Here is an 18,911-nt window from a genome sequence, read left to right as displayed (position 1 = left end):
GGCTGCAGGAACTCCGTTGTCTTTCTGGAATCTACTGTAATTCCATGCTCCTGTGTTGTGCGAACTAAAATTTTACTTGTCTTTGCATATCAACACTTCTCACAGAGCGTAAGGCCTACTCTTTGCTTTTAAGACTTTTGAGATTCACTGCTGTATTATGACTGTGCAGCAGTGTGTCAGTCATGTGATAGATTAAAATCATGCTCGCCTTCAAGGATTTCTGACATTGCACACAATGATTTCTTATGAAATTTTGAAAAGGTAGACAATTAGAAACAAATCAAACAAATTAGATGAGTGAAGGGTTAACAATCTGACTTACAACTCGAAATATTTGCCAACATCCATTGTTCACGTTTACTTAGATGAAAAATATGCTGCTGACTAGGTTTGTAAACTATCACCCACTGACAGAACTGGGTCAACTTCTCTGTATATCTTTTTGTTCTGTTATGTGAGTATACACATTATTTGAGTTTGACATTAGGTCTGGAAACTGGTACAAATTTGGAAGACCACCCTGAACAGGCTCTGTTACTGGTGATATTACCCAAATTCATTACATACTGTTTCACAGTGCCTTCATCTTCTCTAATAACATGTACAGGACCCTCCCAGACGTAGGCAAACATACTGGCTTGGCATCCTTCTGTAGTGTAATGTGCTGAAGATTTTCTAAGTCACTTAAAAGAAATGGAAATTCTTGATTAAATTTTTTGTCATTTTCCTGTGGTAGCACTAAACCAACTCTCTCTAAAAGACCAAATTGTAAGGGTATATTCCTGCTTAAAAGCAATGTGTGTTGGTTCCTAGTTACAAAGAAAGTCTCACTGTTTGCTCACCTCTTGTAGCTAGGTTTGGTAGTGAACTCACCTTGTATTCAAGAGGTGTGACCGTCGGAACTTGCTGTTTGATCTTGCTGGTAGAACATCCACTGACTTTAAACATGGAAAGCTGTCAGCTCATATCAAATTTAAATTCAGGGTTAAAACCTCTTGCTTGCTAAGATGACACACCTGGGTCTCTGACATTACCTAAAATCGTCAATTTGTCTTGATCTTTGCCTTGCTTTGGCCTTTGTCTTTAATCTTTTGGGTTTTTTTTGCAAATGGTTTTCCTTGTTCAGGACTTCTCTTAATAGGAAGACTTTTTGTTTCTATATTGCAGGATTGCAGTACCTCCAGTTCGCAATGGTGTCTAAGTATCTGATTCTTCCAATGGTAGTACTTAGCTCCCTCTGCTGGACCGTCATTGTGTTTGTGGTGTTCCCTCACACCACCCTTTGCTCATGTGGAAAAGAATGACAAGATAGTTTCCTGCACTCTTACCACTTTAGTGGGCTTTCAGGAGGGTGATCTTGCCATTTTGCATCCTACCCATCCAACTAAATCAGATGAAGCCTCAGTGTTGGCTCAAGTGACTTCCTAGTTCTCGGATTTAACCTCAGTCCACGTTCCACACAAAATCACTTGCTTCAATGCAAAATCCTCTTTTAACTGGAGAAGACTGATAATTTTTCATCATTGATCCACCAACGACCTGATCTCTTACAACTTGTCCTAAAGATCAGTCAGTCATTATTCTATTAATTGCCCTTGAGCCCTTTAAAATTTGTGGTTCTACAGCCTGTCTTATGAGGACAGGGCACAGGAATGTACTGCCTTAATACCACAAGATTATGATACAGAGTTGCACCATCATTTCGACCATCATAAATACATTCATTGCCTATTAGACTACAAAATCAAGCAGAATGTTTGACAGTAACCTCAATGAACAAATATTAGTCGTGAGAACATGGGATATACCATAAGCATGGTGCCAGACGAGGACAGGGTATACACCAGGATGTAAGGCAACAGATCACCAATGTTATCGCAAACACGGTCAAATAAACTGAGAATTACAATACTGAAATCGACTTGCTACAGGAAAGACAGCCAGGGAGTTGAGAGATATTATGACAGTCCAAATATGATTTGCCAAAATGGTGCCTGGGATGGATCAGTTTAACTACAAAGAGATGCTGGTTGAGTTCAGGTTGGTTTCTTTACAGCAGAAAAGACTAAGAGGCGACCTGATTAACAGTTGAGAGTCAACCATATTACTGAGAGTCTGGAGTCACATGTAGGCCAGCCCAAGTAAGGATGACAGATTTCCTTCCCTGAAGTAAATTAGTCAAGTAGATGTGTTTTCTCCCCACAAGTCAGCAACAGTTTCATGGCCATTAGACCCTTAATGGCAGATGTTTTGTTTTGGTTGAATTCAAATTCCATCTGCCATGGTGGTCTTTGAACATGGGTCCTAAGGACATTTGCTGGGTCTCTGCATTATTAGTTCAGTAATAATAACACCCCCCCTCTAAAGGCATGTTAGAAAGCAGCTATTCCCCTTAGTTAAAGAATCAATAACGAGGAGCATAATTTTAAGACAAAAGGGAGAAGTTTAGAGGAGATTTCAGGAAAAGGGTTTTCACTCAAAGTGGTGGGAACTGGAATGAATTGCCCAAGGTTGGAAACCTCACAGCTTTTAAAAAATATTTCAAGTACTCATCCTAGTGTCATAATATTCAAGGCTATGGGCCAAGTGCTTGAAAGTGGAATAAGTGCAATTTTGCAGTAGTTCAGTCAGTGCAGACTCTATGGGCCAAAATGCCACCTCTATGCTGTGAGGTCCTATGAAATTTTAAGTGTGGTTATAGACTACCAAAATTGATAAAGCAGAAGTTTATAGGGATTAAGAAGATTGACATAGGAGGGCAGTTGAGAAAGCATTTAAATACCAAGCTGTGGAGCAAAATTCCTTCGCATTCACCTTCCCTTTATTGCAAAACACTTAACATGGTCCACCAGGCACAAAGCAGAAAATTGAGTAGGTAGATCTATATGGAATGAATAGGTATAGTAGTATGTTATTCTTCAGGGGCCTTATTCAACACCATTTTGATTTATACCCCTTCACCTCTCCCTCCCCATTGCTTGTTTGCATTGCCCTTAATGGGCAATGCATGTAAATTAACCAATTGGAGAAAACATGTTCAGCTCTTTTGTCCATATTTGAACAAATAGTGTAATGAGGTTGGGAGTTGCATGGCTCTGATGCAACCCAAACTGAGTGTCTATGAACAAATTATTCCTTGGCAACAGCTGCTTGATAGCACTGTTAATAACGCTTGCATCACACTCCTGATCTTCCAGGGTACACAGATCAGGCAAAAACTGGCTTAGTTAGATGTGTCCAACATCTTGCAAGTACACACCTGGGTACTTTCCCATACTACTGGGTAGATGCCAGTGTTGTAGTTGTACTGAAGAGCTCAGGGCACACAGGTTCTGGAGCTTGTGTCTTCCGTATTATTGTCGGACACTCAGCCTTTGCAGTATCCAGTGCCTTGCTCAGCTTTTTGAGATCACAAAATGAATACAATTGGCTGAAAACTAGCATCTGTGATGCTGGCGGTCTCCAGAGGAGGCAAAGATGAATCATCCACTCGGCACTTCTGGCTAAAATATTTTTGTTAATGCTTCTGTCTTAACATTTTCACCGATATCCTGGTCCATCCCTTCGCTGTGGTACATTTATGGAGCCTATTTAACTATCAACAATCATTCACAATTAGATATGGCAGAGATTTAATCTGATCCACTGGTTGTGGAATTGCTTAACTCTTTCACATTGCCTGGACTGTTTGTCATCTAAGTAGCTTGTTTTGTAGCTTCACCAGGTTGACACCTCATTTTTGGGTATGCCTGGTGCTGCTTCTCTAGCAGGATCTCTTTGATCTAGGGCTGTTTTCCTGGCTTGAAAGGAATGACAGAGTTGAGGATATGCAGGAACATGAAGTAGCAGGTTGTGTTGAGTACAATTCTGCTGCTGCCCACAACACTTCATGGATTCCCAGTTTCGAGGTGCTTGATGTATTCAAGTTAGTATGGCACAGTCTTTAATATGGTGAAATCTTGAATATGCAGACTCATCTCTTTGGGAGTCCCTCATTCAGGGTCCACTCTGGCACTTGGAACTCTCGGCGTATACTCCAAGTGATGTTCAACATGGAGGAATGTTGATTCTTTGAAGAGGGGTGGTGTTATGTGGTAAATCAACCCAAGATTTGACCTGATACCAAGGAACTTCATGAGACAAGGAATCCCAGGGCAACCCCTCCCTGATTTTATACTACTGCGTCACCACCTCTGCTGGGTCAGCCCCACTAGTGGGACAGGACATTGCCAGGGATGGTGATGGTGTTGTCTAGGACATGTTTTAATTATGATCCCATGTGTATGATTAGTCAGTGGGACCGTTCTTCCAATTTTGGTACTAGCCTCCAGATGATAATAAGGAAGACCTTGCAGGGTCAACAGGGATGAGTTTGCCTTAAGTCGGGCAGCCTGTCCACTTTCATTTCTTTTTTTGGAGACATTTTAGAGATGAGCTTTGATAATAACTGAATGGCTTGCTTTACCATTTTGAGGGCAGTTAAGAACCAACCACCCTGCTGACCTTACCTAATATGGCCTAAACATGCCTCCAGATCATTTCCTCAAGGACATTATTGTGGAACCCTAACTGGCTCACCAATCAACACTGGTTTCATGAGTACTGTTTATAACTGAAGAGAGAACAGAACAGAATCTCTACTGTATGGAAACAGGCCATTCAGCCCACAAAGTCCACACCGACCTACTGAAGAGCATCCCAATCAATCTCACACCCCACACTATCCCTGAAACCCTGTATGTCCCAAGGCTAATCCAACTAACCTACACATCATTGAACACTACAGGAAATTTACCATGGCCAAACCATCTAATTCCAGATGTTTCAAAAAATTTAAATTCCATCAGTTGGGTCTGCACAGCATCATCTGGGTCTCTGGATTATAGTCTAGTGACAATACCAATACAACATCACCTCTCCCCTTGTATCTCAACTCGCTACTACACATTTTGAAATAAATGCACGATTAGTGCTGAAACAATTTTAGAGCAGAGTTTATTTTGTATTGCGAGCAAAAGAAGAACAAATATGATCATCTGAATAGCCTCCTTTCCTACTGCAAATGTTGACTTTTTAATACAAAGCAGCAGGTGTTCAATATTTGTTTTGAACACTAACCAATATACCAAAGTTCCTTGAAGTTAGGTTATGTGGATGTACAATATATACAGTAACAGTTTCACAGCAATAAAAACTGTACTTGACTTATTCAGTTGATAAAACCTCATGGGCCTGATAAATTGAAATGTGCAAGTGCAAAACAGAAAGCAAGGGAAAGGAGAGGACCTAATGCTTCTATTCCCTTGTGATCGTGAGATATTACCAGTTGGAAATACTTTTACAATGGTGTATTCTTTTAACATTAAATACCAGACAATTTCAGATAATATCCAACTTAGAAATCTTTTTGAAAACCAGACATAACAAAATCATCATATCCTTTGTCTCAGTATAAATCAGCATAAACTATTTAACTTGTAATCAAGCCCAGTCATGTTTAGTGAAGGCTTCTCCAATGTTTAGTTTTATATTACATCAACTGTTCACATTGAGCAATAGCCAGTGTAAGAGCAAGCCAGAATATAACAAACCCATCTTGTTGATATTCAAATTTATACACAGTGTATATAACTGAAGCAAGATTTTAATCAAAGTATGAAGGAATTTATTCCAATCTTAAGCAAACAAATGAATAGAAGTTGACAAATACCAACAGTGCCATAGCAATTACATCAAGACAACAGGAAAAACACATTTGACACAAAACACTACTAAACACCAGGCAGAGAAACTTCTGAGTTTGGCAGGTGTCTTGCACACAACGTAAAAAAAATGCCAAGGCACCCACAATGACACTTACAAAGAAAGCCAGCCATATCTTGTGCCCATTTAGCACTGAAATGGACGCCATTTGTCATTTCATCTAAGGGCCTGAGGACTTTGGGATAGAGCGTCCCACCTACCTGGAACTGTCAGTTGATCAGAGGCCTGCAGTGCCACAGAGGGATACAGAAATAACCCAGGGACAAAAATGGGTGTTTATATTGGGTGGGTGGGGGGGGCTGTGGTGTGCGAGGGTGCGAATTCTCACAGTGCAGGTCAAAGAACCAGCCCTTCAATTGACAGACAGCCCATACGGGTTTACCTGTTGTGTGGACGCCTGTTATTGGCATCCCTCAAGCTGAGAGAATTGCAACACAAGTGGGAATAGGCTCTTGAAGTGATTAATTCACTTCCTAATGGTCTTTGGTGGGGGTGATACAAGTTGCAGAGGCAGAAAGGCATCAGGGATCTATAGCGACAAAAATCCACGTCATTTTCTAGGCCTCTTGCCTTACTCCTCATTTGCTACATTCTAATAGGTTTGGATTCTAGCCAAGAAGACATCAAATGAAAACCAGGCATGTGAAAACTAGATAAAGACATGCTCAGAGATTAATCAGGAGAGGAGTAATAAACATACAGGATTTTGTGTAGGATATACTGAGATCTGCAAAGTTGGTGTGCTTTCAAGTTTAAGTACAAAGTTTGGGAGTAGAGCAATCAGAGGATTAAAAATGTCAAAGTCATAAAAAATTTGAATGAGTTGTAGCAATGAGATTTTGGGGACAAAGGATGAACTGAAACAAAAACAAGCAAGAATTTCAGTTGGAGCTGGTGATGAATAGAAAACAGAGTGTTTTGACTGTTTGACTACAAAGTAGAATGTTAAATGCATATTTCCCAAATCTGTTCAAACTGTTCCAGAGGAGACAAAGAATAAACCATAACAAAATTCAAGATGAAATTTATGCCTTGAATTTAAACTCTTTTTTTAAAATGTTTTAGGTTTGTGTAATTAATTTTTAGATTGGCATTATGTAATTATCCCATCTTGAAGCCGCAATCCTCATATTTCACTACAAGTAGAACAACTTTACAAGTGTTTTAAATGTTGTTCAGTAAAACAGACCCTCTACAATGCAACCATTTGTTTTGTTTTATGAAGTGAAGACATAGGGTATACTTAAGACGACTCATGGATATGATTTTAGATCCATTCATGGACTGTAATAAATGATTAATGGGGAGTGCAGGCAACATTGAGGAAGCAGCTCCTCGAAATATATTCTAATAATCCTTACACATAAAATGTAATTTGGCAAAGATTTCAGAAAGGTTCAGAAATTTGTACTGTGAATGCATTCCTAATTCTCCAAATGAAATCCTTATAACAGTCAACTGTAAAGTGACAATACTTGAAATTAAAATAAACAAAACCTAAATTGTGTTGGATGTTCAATTACAGGATCAGGGTCGGGCAAGATTTAAAACAGCATTCCAGGTGGCTGTCTCTGGATCAACAGGTGAAAGGAGCATGTGGAAACAGTCAGCATCATCCTTCCTTCCTAAATAAGGAACACCAAACTCGCAGGAGACAACTCTAATCAAAGAGAGACATCACAAGAAACACCAAGTTCATTCGTCGAGTAGGGCAGCAGAAGGCCTCCAAGAAAAGCAGTCAACAGAGTACAGTTAATTATTTCCACCCTGCAGTCATTACAATTTTTAAAAAATGGCCTTTAGGTCAAGTAGCATTTAAGATTAATTAGTAAGGTAATGTCGTTCATATATATTTAATTTTCTTTCAGCTTGAGGAAGTAAACATAAATAGAGTCATTTAAGGGTGAGTTCATGGCAGGCAGATCAACTAGGTGGAAAGCAGAACCAATGCAACATGGGAAATCTTGGACAATTCCAGTGTCCAGGATGGCTAGCCATGCTCCAGCTGCAGCTACTCAAAATCCACAGTTTGCAGTTGCAGCAGTTGCTGGGGTCACTGTGAAGTATCTGTAAGATTGAGATCTTTGTGGATAAGTAGTCACATCACAAGTAAAGAGTCGACAGGCAGAAAGGAAATGGGTGACCACAGGACAAAGGGAAAGAACTAGGCAGGTAGTGCAGGAGTCACCAAGGTCCATTTCACCATCTCACAGTGTTTTCTGTTTTAGATATTGTAGGGGGAGATGGGTGTTCAAAAGAATGCAGTAAAGCCAAGCCAAAGCCATGATTGGCTCAGCAGCAGAATGGGAGAGAAGAAAAATTGTGGAAAAGTAATCGTGATAAGGGATGCAATCATAAAGAGAACATACGTTTCTCAGCAGTGACACGTTTCCAGGATGCTATGTTGCCTCCCTGGTGCCAGGGTTAAAGAGGTCACTGAGTGGTTGCAGGACATTCTGAAAGGGGAGAATCAACATTGAGGTTGTGGTCCATGACAAAACCAATGACCATAGGTAAGAGAGATACCAGGCCTGGCAAACAGAATATAGCGAGTTAGGGAAATAAATCAAAATGCAGGGCCTCACTAATCCGAATGCCACATACTAGCGAGGTCAGGAATAGGAGAACAGGAAATAACGAGTAGTTGGAGAACGAGTGTATGAGGAAGGGACTTAGATTTGAGAGGCATTGGAACTGGTTCTGGGGAAGATGGACCTTAAGAAGTTGGACAGCAAGTCTAAGATGAATATCCTGGGAGGAGCACTCACTAGTACTTTGGGGTAAAGTTTAAGCACAAGCAGCAGGGAGATGGAAACCTGAGTGAAGAGACACAAGGAAGGCAAACAAAGAGAAAAGGAAGAAAGATAAGGAAAGCACAAAGCAAAACTGAAAGGCAGACAAAACAAGAGCTAACAAATTAGGTCTGAAGAAGGGTGCCAACCCGAAACATCAACTTTCCTGTTCCTCTGACGCTGCCTGGCCTGTTGTGTTCCTCCAGCTCCACATTTTTTATCTTACTCCAACACCTGCAGCTCTTGCTGTCTCTCTAACAAATAGGGTCCTTATACAAAAAATATAAAAACATTAAAAAGACAAATCTAAATGTATACAGCATTCACAATAAGATGAATGAATTAACAGTGCAACAGTTGTAAATGGATATACGATAGGAGTGCAATTACACATACACTGCGGCAGTGTGAATGGGGCTGGGTTATGAATATCCATGGATATCCAATACTTAGGATGGAGAGGCAAAATGAAAGGCAGATGGGGCAGGGTCGAAATCAGTGCAACAATGAGGGATATTGGATCAGAAAACATATATTTAGAACCAGTCTGGGCAGGGCAGAGAAGCAACAAGAAGCAGAAAACATTTGTGGATGTTATAGATAACAAAGTGTGGAGCTGGATGAACACAGCAGGCCGAACCTGCTAGGTTCATCCAGCTCCACACTTTGTTATCTTGGATTCTCCAGCATCTGCAGTTCCCATTATCACTGATACATTTGTGGATGTTATGGTTATTTGTGGAAAGATGTTATTAGGAGTAAGTTAGAGGACAGTATCAAACAGGAAGTTAGAGATACATGTTCCAAGAGTGCAACAGTAATCATGACTGAAGTTAATCTACATATAAATTGGACAAACCACTGTGGTGGTAGATGAATTGATGGAGTACACACAAAACAGTTTTTTCAGTCCAGAGTATGGAAGAACCAAATACGGAACAGACTATCTTAGATTCAGTGTTGTGCTGAGGAGGGTTAATTAATAATCTTATTGTTGTTCATAATCCCTTCGGGAAGACTGACCATAATATAATAGAATTCTTCAACTGCAAAGGAGTGAAGTGGTCCAAGCTAAAGCTAAAGTCCTAAACATAGACAAAGGAAACTATGAATTTATGAATCCTAAATTGGCTGCGATAGATTGGATGATTCACTGAAAGGTATACAGAGGTAGGCAATGGCTAATATTTAAGGAACAAATGCAGAATTGCAAGTTGTGTATTTCTTTCTGGTTCAAAAATGCAACAGGGAAAGTGGCCCATGCATGGTTAATACACAAAATTAAGGATTCTGTTAGATCCAAAAATTGAGTCATAAAAAGTTGCCAGGAAAAAGCAGCCAGTCTGAGTTAAAAGCGAACCACTGCAGATGCTGGAAAACTGAAATGAAAACAAAGAAACTTAACAGGACTGGCAGCATCTGTGCAAACCTATTAAGTTATAGAATCACAGTCATAGAGTCACACAGCATGGGACAGACCCTTCAGTCCAATTCTACCATGCTGACCAGGTTTTCCAAACTAAGCTAGTCCCATTTGTCTTACCAACTTAATAAGGCAAAAAAACAGAGAAAAACAAAGTATGATGACGACCTGCAAAACGGTGATGTACAAGAGGACCTGCGCTGGTCAGTAAAAGCAAGTATGCAGGTGTATCAAGTGGTTAGGAAGGCAAGAGGTACGTCTTCCTTCATTTTTATGGGATATGATTACAGAAGCAAGGATGCTTTGCTGAAGCTGGAGAGGGCCTCTGTAAAGGGTGTCCTGTCCAATTAAGGTACAACTATTTCAAATGGCAGTACAAGGTTAGGATCTAAAAATCGTGCAGGTATTACATTAATGACTCTGTAAAACCTGGTCGATGGTTACTACTCCACTGACTGCCCAGTTTAATAAACCAAGAACTGAAAAATTAAACAGTCAATATTCAAGTAGCACCTCTTCTTGGATTCTACCTACAATGTAAATTAGCAAGTGCAAATGATAAAATTCAAATTTAGGTTCTAAATTTTTTAAATGGAAAGAAAAGGAATGCATTAACTGCCAAACAGCCTGCTAATAAAGCTGTGAAATGGACCTTGTGAAATTATAGGTCACCATGAGGATTTAAAAGAACATTTAATTATCCTCAAGTGATTGTAGCACAATATTCTGCCTTTTACGAACTATTTGTGGCAACCCCAAAGGTGTCCTGGTAGATTTTGGCTACATCTTCTCACCTGATAAGTATCAAGCCTGGAACGTATGAGCATGTTGGGGCCTTCTTGTGGCACAGTGTCCCTACTCCTGGGACCAGGGTTCATGCCCAGCCTGTTCCAGAGAAATGTAATATCATCTCTGAGATGTTGTTTGGAAGAATAGGCTTATTTTTAAAAAGAATTAGCAAAAATTTGACGACTCTTGTGGTGCAGAGGTCTTGTCCCCATCTCTGAGTCAGGAGGCCCAGGTTCAAGTTCCACCTGCTCTAGACTTGTACAATAACATCTCTGAACAGACCGATTAGAAAGTATTAATATGCACAATATCCAAGTGGCATTCCTTGGACTACTGTTTTGATGGAAGCATTAGCTGAACCTTTTCTCTTCCAACTTCCATTACTGTCAAATATACAGGAAATGATTACTGGCAATGTTTTGCATAATAATACTGGTAATTCTGTAATTCAACTGTTTTAAGCGAACTTAAAATCAAAACTGAAGACAAAATGTAACTTTTATAGAATGTTATGAATATTAATATTAAAAATATTAATTCATAATATCATTGGCTGGACTTGTTGATTTATTAATTTCTAATAAAAATCAGCTTGACATATATGTCTCTTCGGTTTTTGTTTAAAAAGAGCAAAGCAAAGGGTACTGGTTACTGCAACAGAATTAATGCATTTGCAAATAACACAAGCTACGTGGATGAAGACGTCGAGCCTACAAAGCCAGGACAGACAAAGACATAGTCAGACAGAGAATGAATATCTGACCTAGTTTATGAGTCTAATGAAGCCAGTGCCAGAAAGAATCTGTTTCAGGGTCAACATTCTTGCCTTTCTCTCTCTCTAAAATAGCTCTTATCAAAGTACGAGCGATGAAAACCCATTAGGAGATTGGGCGGGTAGTTGACAATGTGGAAGAAGGTCTTAAGTTAAAGAAGAATTTAAATAGATTGGTCAGATGGGCAGATTAGTGGCAGTTGGAGCTTAAGCCTGCTGTGTGTGAGGTGATGCTCTTTGGAAGAGGGAACAGCAGAGTACTCAATGAACAGGAAGCTCAGAAAAACAGAGGGATCTTGGGTGCTTGAACACAGATCTCTGAAAGTGGTGGAACAGGTTAATGCGATAGGTAAGGCGGCAAACAGGACCTTTGCCTTTATCATCGTGGCATAGATTATAAAAGTGGGGATTGTTATACTGAAACTGGACAGGTGTGCGGTTAAGGCAAAGCTGGAGTACTGTGCAGTTCTGGTCATGCACTACAGGAACGGTGTGACTGAACTAAAAGGAATGCAGAGGAAATTCACCAGGATGTTGCATGGAAATGGAGCAGTTTGGCTATGAAGACAGGCTGGATAAGCGCAGTTTTCTTAAAAGTACAGATGACTGTGGTGGTGTTGCGGGGGGGGGGAAGCTTATTAAGGTATAAGATTATAAAGGGCATAGATAAGGTGGTTAGAAACCATCTGTTTCCCCTTAGTTGAAAGGTCAGTAATAGGGGCATAACTTTAACATGAAAAGCAAAGATTTAGAGGGGATTTGAGGAGAAGTGTTTTTTCACCCAGATGGTGGTGGGAATTGGAAAGCGCTGCCTGGGGAGGGTAGATGGGAAGTCTCAAAACCTTAAAAATTACTTGGATAAGCACCTGAAATGTCATAACGTTCAAGGTTATGGGCTAAGTGCTATAAAGTGGGACTAGTGTAAATTTAAAGAAGTTTTTTGTTGATGCAGACTTGATGGGCCCAAGGACCTCTTCTATACGATACAATACAGCACAAGAACAAGCCTTTTGGCCCATCTGATTCCTAATTCTTATTTAGGCCCACTACTTATTAACCATATGCAGTTTTTAATCCCTCTGCTCGCCTCCTGTTCATCTGTCTGTCAAGGTAAGTCTTGAAAGTTGCTCATGTACCTGCTTCCACCATGTCCATTGGTAGTGCATCCAGGCACCCGCCAGTCTCTGAAAACTTTTCCCTGCATTGCTCCCCTAAACTTTCCCCTCTCGCCCTGAACCTGTCCCCTCTTTTAGTTGACCTTTCCCGTCTCGGAAAAAGTCTCTGACTATCCACTCTATCTATGCTTCTCATAAGTTTGTAGACCTCTATCAGATTGCCCCTCAGCTTCCGTCTTTTCCAGTGAAAACACTACTTCTGTACTCTAAAAGGCTTCACTGCTATGAACAATGAGTTCTTAAAGATAGAAATCTGAATCATCTCTGGAGCCAGTAATCAACCCAATAGCTCCAGCAAGAAATCTCAGAGGCCAGCAGCTGTACAAACTGTCTACATGCTTGTTTACAGTTGACAGTTCAATTAATGAATAAATCTTTCCTAACTTCAACTTGTACTAGGCAAAGTTTTATGATTATATCCTCTGTAATGTTTCACTGTCTTTTTTCACATTTTTCGGCGTCAGTGGGAGATCATGTTGTGCCTTGCCTTTTGTGTTCATGGATAGTTGGGTACACTTGTACATTTTAAATCTTAAACAATTTCTATGTCTTTGCTTGAACAAGTTTTAGAAATGAAACAAAGTGTTTACTTGTTATCTGAAGTAACCTGGCTGGCTTATTTCTCACACCAAAATGTACACACTGATGTTGTTTTAATTATTAAATAGGCAATATTACCCCTTTTAAGTACAAATTATTTTGACACCAGCTCAGGAGTTGAGAAGAAGGATGCAGTTTACTCCTTTTGATTTGTTCATAACAGTTACATTATAACATATGCCCAAATAACATGTTAGTCATTAAATGATTCTTCAAAAGCAGTAACCAATACCACAGGGTAGACAAGAACATGGGATTACAGCCACCATCAGATCAGTCTTGTGCTGGTTTGAGAGGCCAAATGACCTGCTCCTTTTCCTATTTAAGGAGAAAAAAAAGCAAGTAACATAACAGACGACTTACGCAAGGCTTAGAAGCTGTCAGTGAGAATGCAAATGAGGAATGTAGAAGATGTGGGTGGTAACACAGAAGAGTCGAGGAAGAAGTTCCAGGTAGCAAAGTTTCAACAGAAGGACCAAAACAGGGTCAGAAACAAATGACAACACGCAAGTGAGTGTAGGTAATTTTAATGATGGAGTAAATATTTACAGAATGCCAAAGTTGCAAACTACTTGGTTCTGCCTGCTTCCAGGCAGACAAAGTCAGTGAAAAGGGAATGAGTCCAAAAACAATATCTTCAATCTTCCTAACACTCTTTTGGAGTAAATTTCTGTATATCCAGGACAAGTACCATGATAAATGATATATAATGGAGGGCTTGAAACAAATGGGGTGTGGTAAATGTGAGCTTTGTCAATGTGCATGTGAAACCTGATATTGCTTTTTTATTAAATGGAATTGCCAAGAAGCAGCAGCATGCATGTAGTGAGTGAGGACTAAGGACGAACATAGGAACACATTGGGGCATTCAGCCAACGCCTCGAGTCTGTTCCACCACTCAATGAAACCATGACTGATCTGTGGCCTAACTTCAGAAGAAATATAGGCCAAGGGCAGGTTTAATACCTTTGCTCAACAAACGTTTACCTATCTAGGATTTAAAATTAACAACTGATTTGGCATCTCCTGCCATTGTGGAAACAAGTTCCAAATATTTACCACCCTTTGTATGTAAAAATGCTTCCAAACAGCTCTCTGAACAGTCTGGCCCTAATTCTCAGACTATGCCGCCGAAATCAAGAATCCTCAACAGTGGAAACAGTTTATATTTCTCTGACCTGTCCTTTCCCATTGAAGACATCCATCAGATCACCTCTTAACCTTCTAAATCCTAGAGAGAACATGCCTAATGTGTATAATCACTTCTCACAAATGAACCCCTGAAGTCCAGGTATCATTCTTGAAAACTTGGTAGCATGCCCAGATCTGTTCAAAGTACTCAGACGACAGTCAAACAACTTTGTATAAGTGCAGCATACCTTCCGTATCGTTGTACGCTGTTCCTCTAGATATAAACACCAGCATTCTATTAGCTTTTGTTTTTATTATTTTTGCACCTGTTGGTAACATTTTAAAGATCCACACACCCAAAACCCTGCATCTGTCTGGACATCTACCATATTTAACTTGATACCGTCTGGAAAGTATCGTGATCCTATCTTTCTTTGGTCCAAAGGCTTACACTGAACTCCATCTGCCACAATTTTGCCTATTTAATTAGTAAATCAAAATCCTTCTTAACTGCGATGCAAACTTTAAATAATTATGCAATGAACCCCTGGGTGTCTCTGTTCTACAACATTATCCAGGACCTTTTTTAAAAACTGTATAAGCCTTGTTTGTTTCACCAAAATGCAACAGCTCGCATTTATCCAAATTAAATCCCAACTGCCACTCATCAGTCCATTGACCCAACTGATCAAGAGCTCTTTGCAATCTTGGACAACCTTCTTCACCGTCCATTATATCACTAATTTTGGTGTTATCCGCAAACTTACAAACTACGCCTCCAACATTCTCATCCAAATTATTTATACAAATGACAAACAAAAATGGACCCCAGTACCTGTGGAACACCACCTGTCACAGGCCTCCAGTTCGAAAAACAACCTTCCAGCTTCATCCTGCCTACTACCATCAAGCCAATTTTGGATCTAATTGGTAAGATCATCTTGAATCACACGTGATCTAACTTTACTATTAATCTACCATACAGAATCTTGTCAAAGGCTTTTTTAACGTCCTTGTAAACAATGTCTACCACTCTGTTCTCATCAATCGTTTTGGCTACTTCCTCAAAAAACTCAAATCAAGTTTGTGAAACTTCACTTTCCTCGCACAAAGCCATGTTGACTATCCCTAATCTGTCCCTGCTTCCCCAAATACACGTAAATCCTATCTTTCAGAATCACCTCCAACAACTTATCCTCCACTGATGTCAGGTTCATGGGTCTATAGGTCCCAGGCTTTTCCTTACAGCCTTTCTTAAATAAAGGCATAACATTAGCCACCTTCTAGTCCTCCAACATCTCGCCCATGGTTATAGATTATACAGATGCTTCTGCTAGAGGCCCCACAATTTCTTCCAACTTCTCACAACAGCCTGGGATATACTTATTCGGGTCTCAGAGATTTATCCACCTTTATGTTTTCAAAGGCCTCCAACACTTCATCTTCTATAATGTGAACCATATACAAAATATCATTGTTTATTTGCCCCAGTTCTCGAGCCTCTAATTCTTTCTCCACATTAAAAACTGATACAAAATATTCATTCAGTATCTCTCCCATCTCCTGGGGTTCAACACATAGACAACTCTGTTGATCTTCAAGGGGCTACGTTCACTCTCTAGTTGCTGTTAATGTACTTGTCGAATCTCTTTGGATTATCCCTGACCATACCTGACAAGTCTATCTCATATCCCCTCTTTGCCCTCCTGATTTCCCACATAAGAATGCCCCTATATTCTTTATGCTCTTTAAGAGATTCATTTGATCACACTTGTCTATTTCTAATATATCATTCTTTCTTATTCTTGACTGGAACCTTAATATCATTATTCATCTATTGTTCTGTACTCTTACTAGCTTTATCCTTCACTTTAACATGAACATAATGCCTCTAATCGCTCATTATCACACTTTTGAAAGCCTCTCACTTGTCAGTTGTCCCTTTACCTGTAAACATGCTACTCAAGTCAATTTTTGAAAGTTTTTGTCTCATACCGTTACAATTTGCCTTACTCCAATTAGGAACTTTAACTTTTGTAGAAGGCTTACTCTTTTCCATAACTATTTTAAAAAATAATAGAATTATGATCACTAAGCACAAACTAATACTTCAGTCACTTGCCCTGCCTTTTTTCCCCAAGAATTGGTCAAGTTTTGCTCCTTTTCTGGTGAGTACATTTACATATTGATAAAGAAGATTTTCGTAAACACGTTTAACAAACTCCTCACCATCCAAGCCAATAACATTATGGCAGTTCCAGAAAATGATTACAAAATTAAAATTCCCTATTATTCTTACATATATCGGAAATCTCTCTACTTATTTGTTCCTCAATTTCCCTTTAACTTTTGGGGGGGCATTTCATATAATCCCATCAGGTGATTAACCCTTTCTTATTTCTAATTTGTACCCATATAAATGTCACCAGACGATCCCTCAGAAATATTGTCTCTATTAACAGGAGTAATGCTTTCCTTAATCAAAAACACCACTCCCCCTCCTCTCTTGCCTCCCGTTACACCCTGGGACTTTATCAGATGCCTTCAGGAAGCCCATATAGACAACATGCATGGACATTCCCTGTGCACCAACTTAGTCACCTCTTCAAAAACTTCTATGAGGTTTGCATTCTGTCACAAACCTATGCTGGCTTTCCCTGAATAACTGAAAAATTTCCCGTCCTTGATTATAGACTTGATTAGACTGAAACACACTTGATTATAGAATTTTCCCAGCTCAGATGTTAGTTTGTCATTCCCTGATTTTCCTCTTTTATCCTTGTAAAACAGGGTGATGTGTGCAATTTTACAATCCAGAGGGATGACTGGTGTATTTAGGAAACTCTTAAAGATCATAATTAAAGCTTCCGCAACATGCTCCCTCTACTGCCTTTAACACCCTCGGTTGGAAAACATCAACTCCTGGGATTTTGGCATTCTTGAATTCCTGTATTTTCACATTACTGATGTTTCATTTAGGTGACTCTTATGCAGTGCCTTTTCCCAATTTATTAGTTCCGTCATGAGTTGCTGCAAGCTAGCCTCCTTTTCTATTGTAAAATCTGAGGCAGAGTAATTATTCAACATTTCCGTCCTTTCCCCATGGTCATTGACAATATCCCCACTTTCAGTCTTCAGTGAGTCAAAATTACTCCCGACCACCTGCTTTCCCTTCAAGTAACTATAAAATTCCATTGTCAGTTTGCTGTTCCTGGCAAATTTCTTATTCAAAATCCCTTTTAGTAGCGCTTGTAAACAGCTCTGTGGCCATTTGATGGTCTTTCTATGTTTCCAGCAGGATCTGTGCTGTTGTTTTGCATTTTCATATGCCCTCTCTTTTAGTGTTGTGCTATCTCTTCAATGGTCACTGACTATTTTTTTCCGTGAAGTGGAGCTTCTTCCTCTCGAGGTATAAATTGGCTTTATATTATGTTAAATGTTTCTTTAAAAGTACTCCAGTGTTTTATTATCAGATATTCCCGGTTTACCGTAGACAGACTCTATCAGATCTTGTTAGGGACGGCCTTATCCACATCTAACAACTCTTGTAGCTGATTCATGCTTTTTGCTTTCAACCATTACACTGAAATTGATTATGCTATGATATTATCTGATAAATGTTCACACACAGTCAAGTTTGTTAATTAAATCAGGTTCATTACTTATTACTAAATCCAATATTGCAGACCCTGGCTCAAGAGGGGAAGCTGTTGCAGGTGATTTTCTGGCTACAATTAGATCATGAATGGCAATCCTACCCACCCAGACATATTAAAACCAGACAGATTTTATGAGAGCAGGAACCCCAATCAATACAGCAGAATTATAAATGCATTATCAAATTTGATCTCTTACCTGGCGTGTGATTTCATCTACAGCCTGTACGAACTGCTCAAGCTCTTGGTCCATAGAAACATAATCCAGCATCAGTTTTTCCATGTTGTTTATGTCTTCTGCAGCAGCTAGAAAACAAACAGCAGTGAATTATGGCAGCATTCATGAGTAATTAAGCTCTGACTTTCTTTGATCACTAAGGCATAAACTGCAAACATTTAATTCACTTAAAATGCATCAGAAAGTTGCGAAATCAAGAATTCAGCTCTGAAGCACAAACATTGTCTGGAGAATTGCAATTTGGATGAAGCAGGTCTGAAGATAAGTTTGATTGCACAAAGCGTGATTGGACAGTGAAATTCCCTATTTTCTAAATTCATAAGTATTGTTGGAGCAGGAGCCCAGAAATTACATTAGGAGGAATTTAGATTTTGATAGTGATGGAGAAAAGAGTATTAAAGGGCATAGGGAGTGAGAAAGATATTGTAATGTCGATCATATAGGAGAAAATATTAGTGCTGACTCCATGAACGGAATAGCTTTCTGTACTATATCTGCGTTACATTATTCTGTGAACATTCAACTCATGGAGTTCTAACAGAATATTTCACAGCAGATGTCATATACACAAA

At 39.5% G+C, this 18,911-nt stretch overlaps 1 protein-coding gene across 1 annotated transcript in view; it reads right to left on the bottom strand.

Moving 5' to 3' along the window:
- The window catches only part of nsmce2 (NSE2 (MMS21) homolog, SMC5-SMC6 complex SUMO ligase), a 173,479-nt gene that overhangs the window by 118,566 nt on the left and 36,002 nt on the right, over positions 1–18,911 (bottom strand). The window contains exon 3 of the mRNA XM_048529400.2: positions 18,301–18,407. Within this exon, the coding sequence (XP_048385357.2) occupies positions 18,301–18,407 (107 nt within the window). The remainder of the gene's footprint in view (positions 1–18,300; positions 18,408–18,911) is intronic.

The sequence above is a fragment of the Stegostoma tigrinum genome, chromosome 5 (assembly GCF_030684315.1).
Source record: "Stegostoma tigrinum isolate sSteTig4 chromosome 5, sSteTig4.hap1, whole genome shotgun sequence".
NCBI lineage: Eukaryota > Metazoa > Chordata > Chondrichthyes > Orectolobiformes > Stegostomatidae > Stegostoma > Stegostoma tigrinum.
The sequence above is the reverse complement of the archived record's forward strand: the minus strand, read 5'-3'. Positions and strand labels throughout refer to the sequence as shown.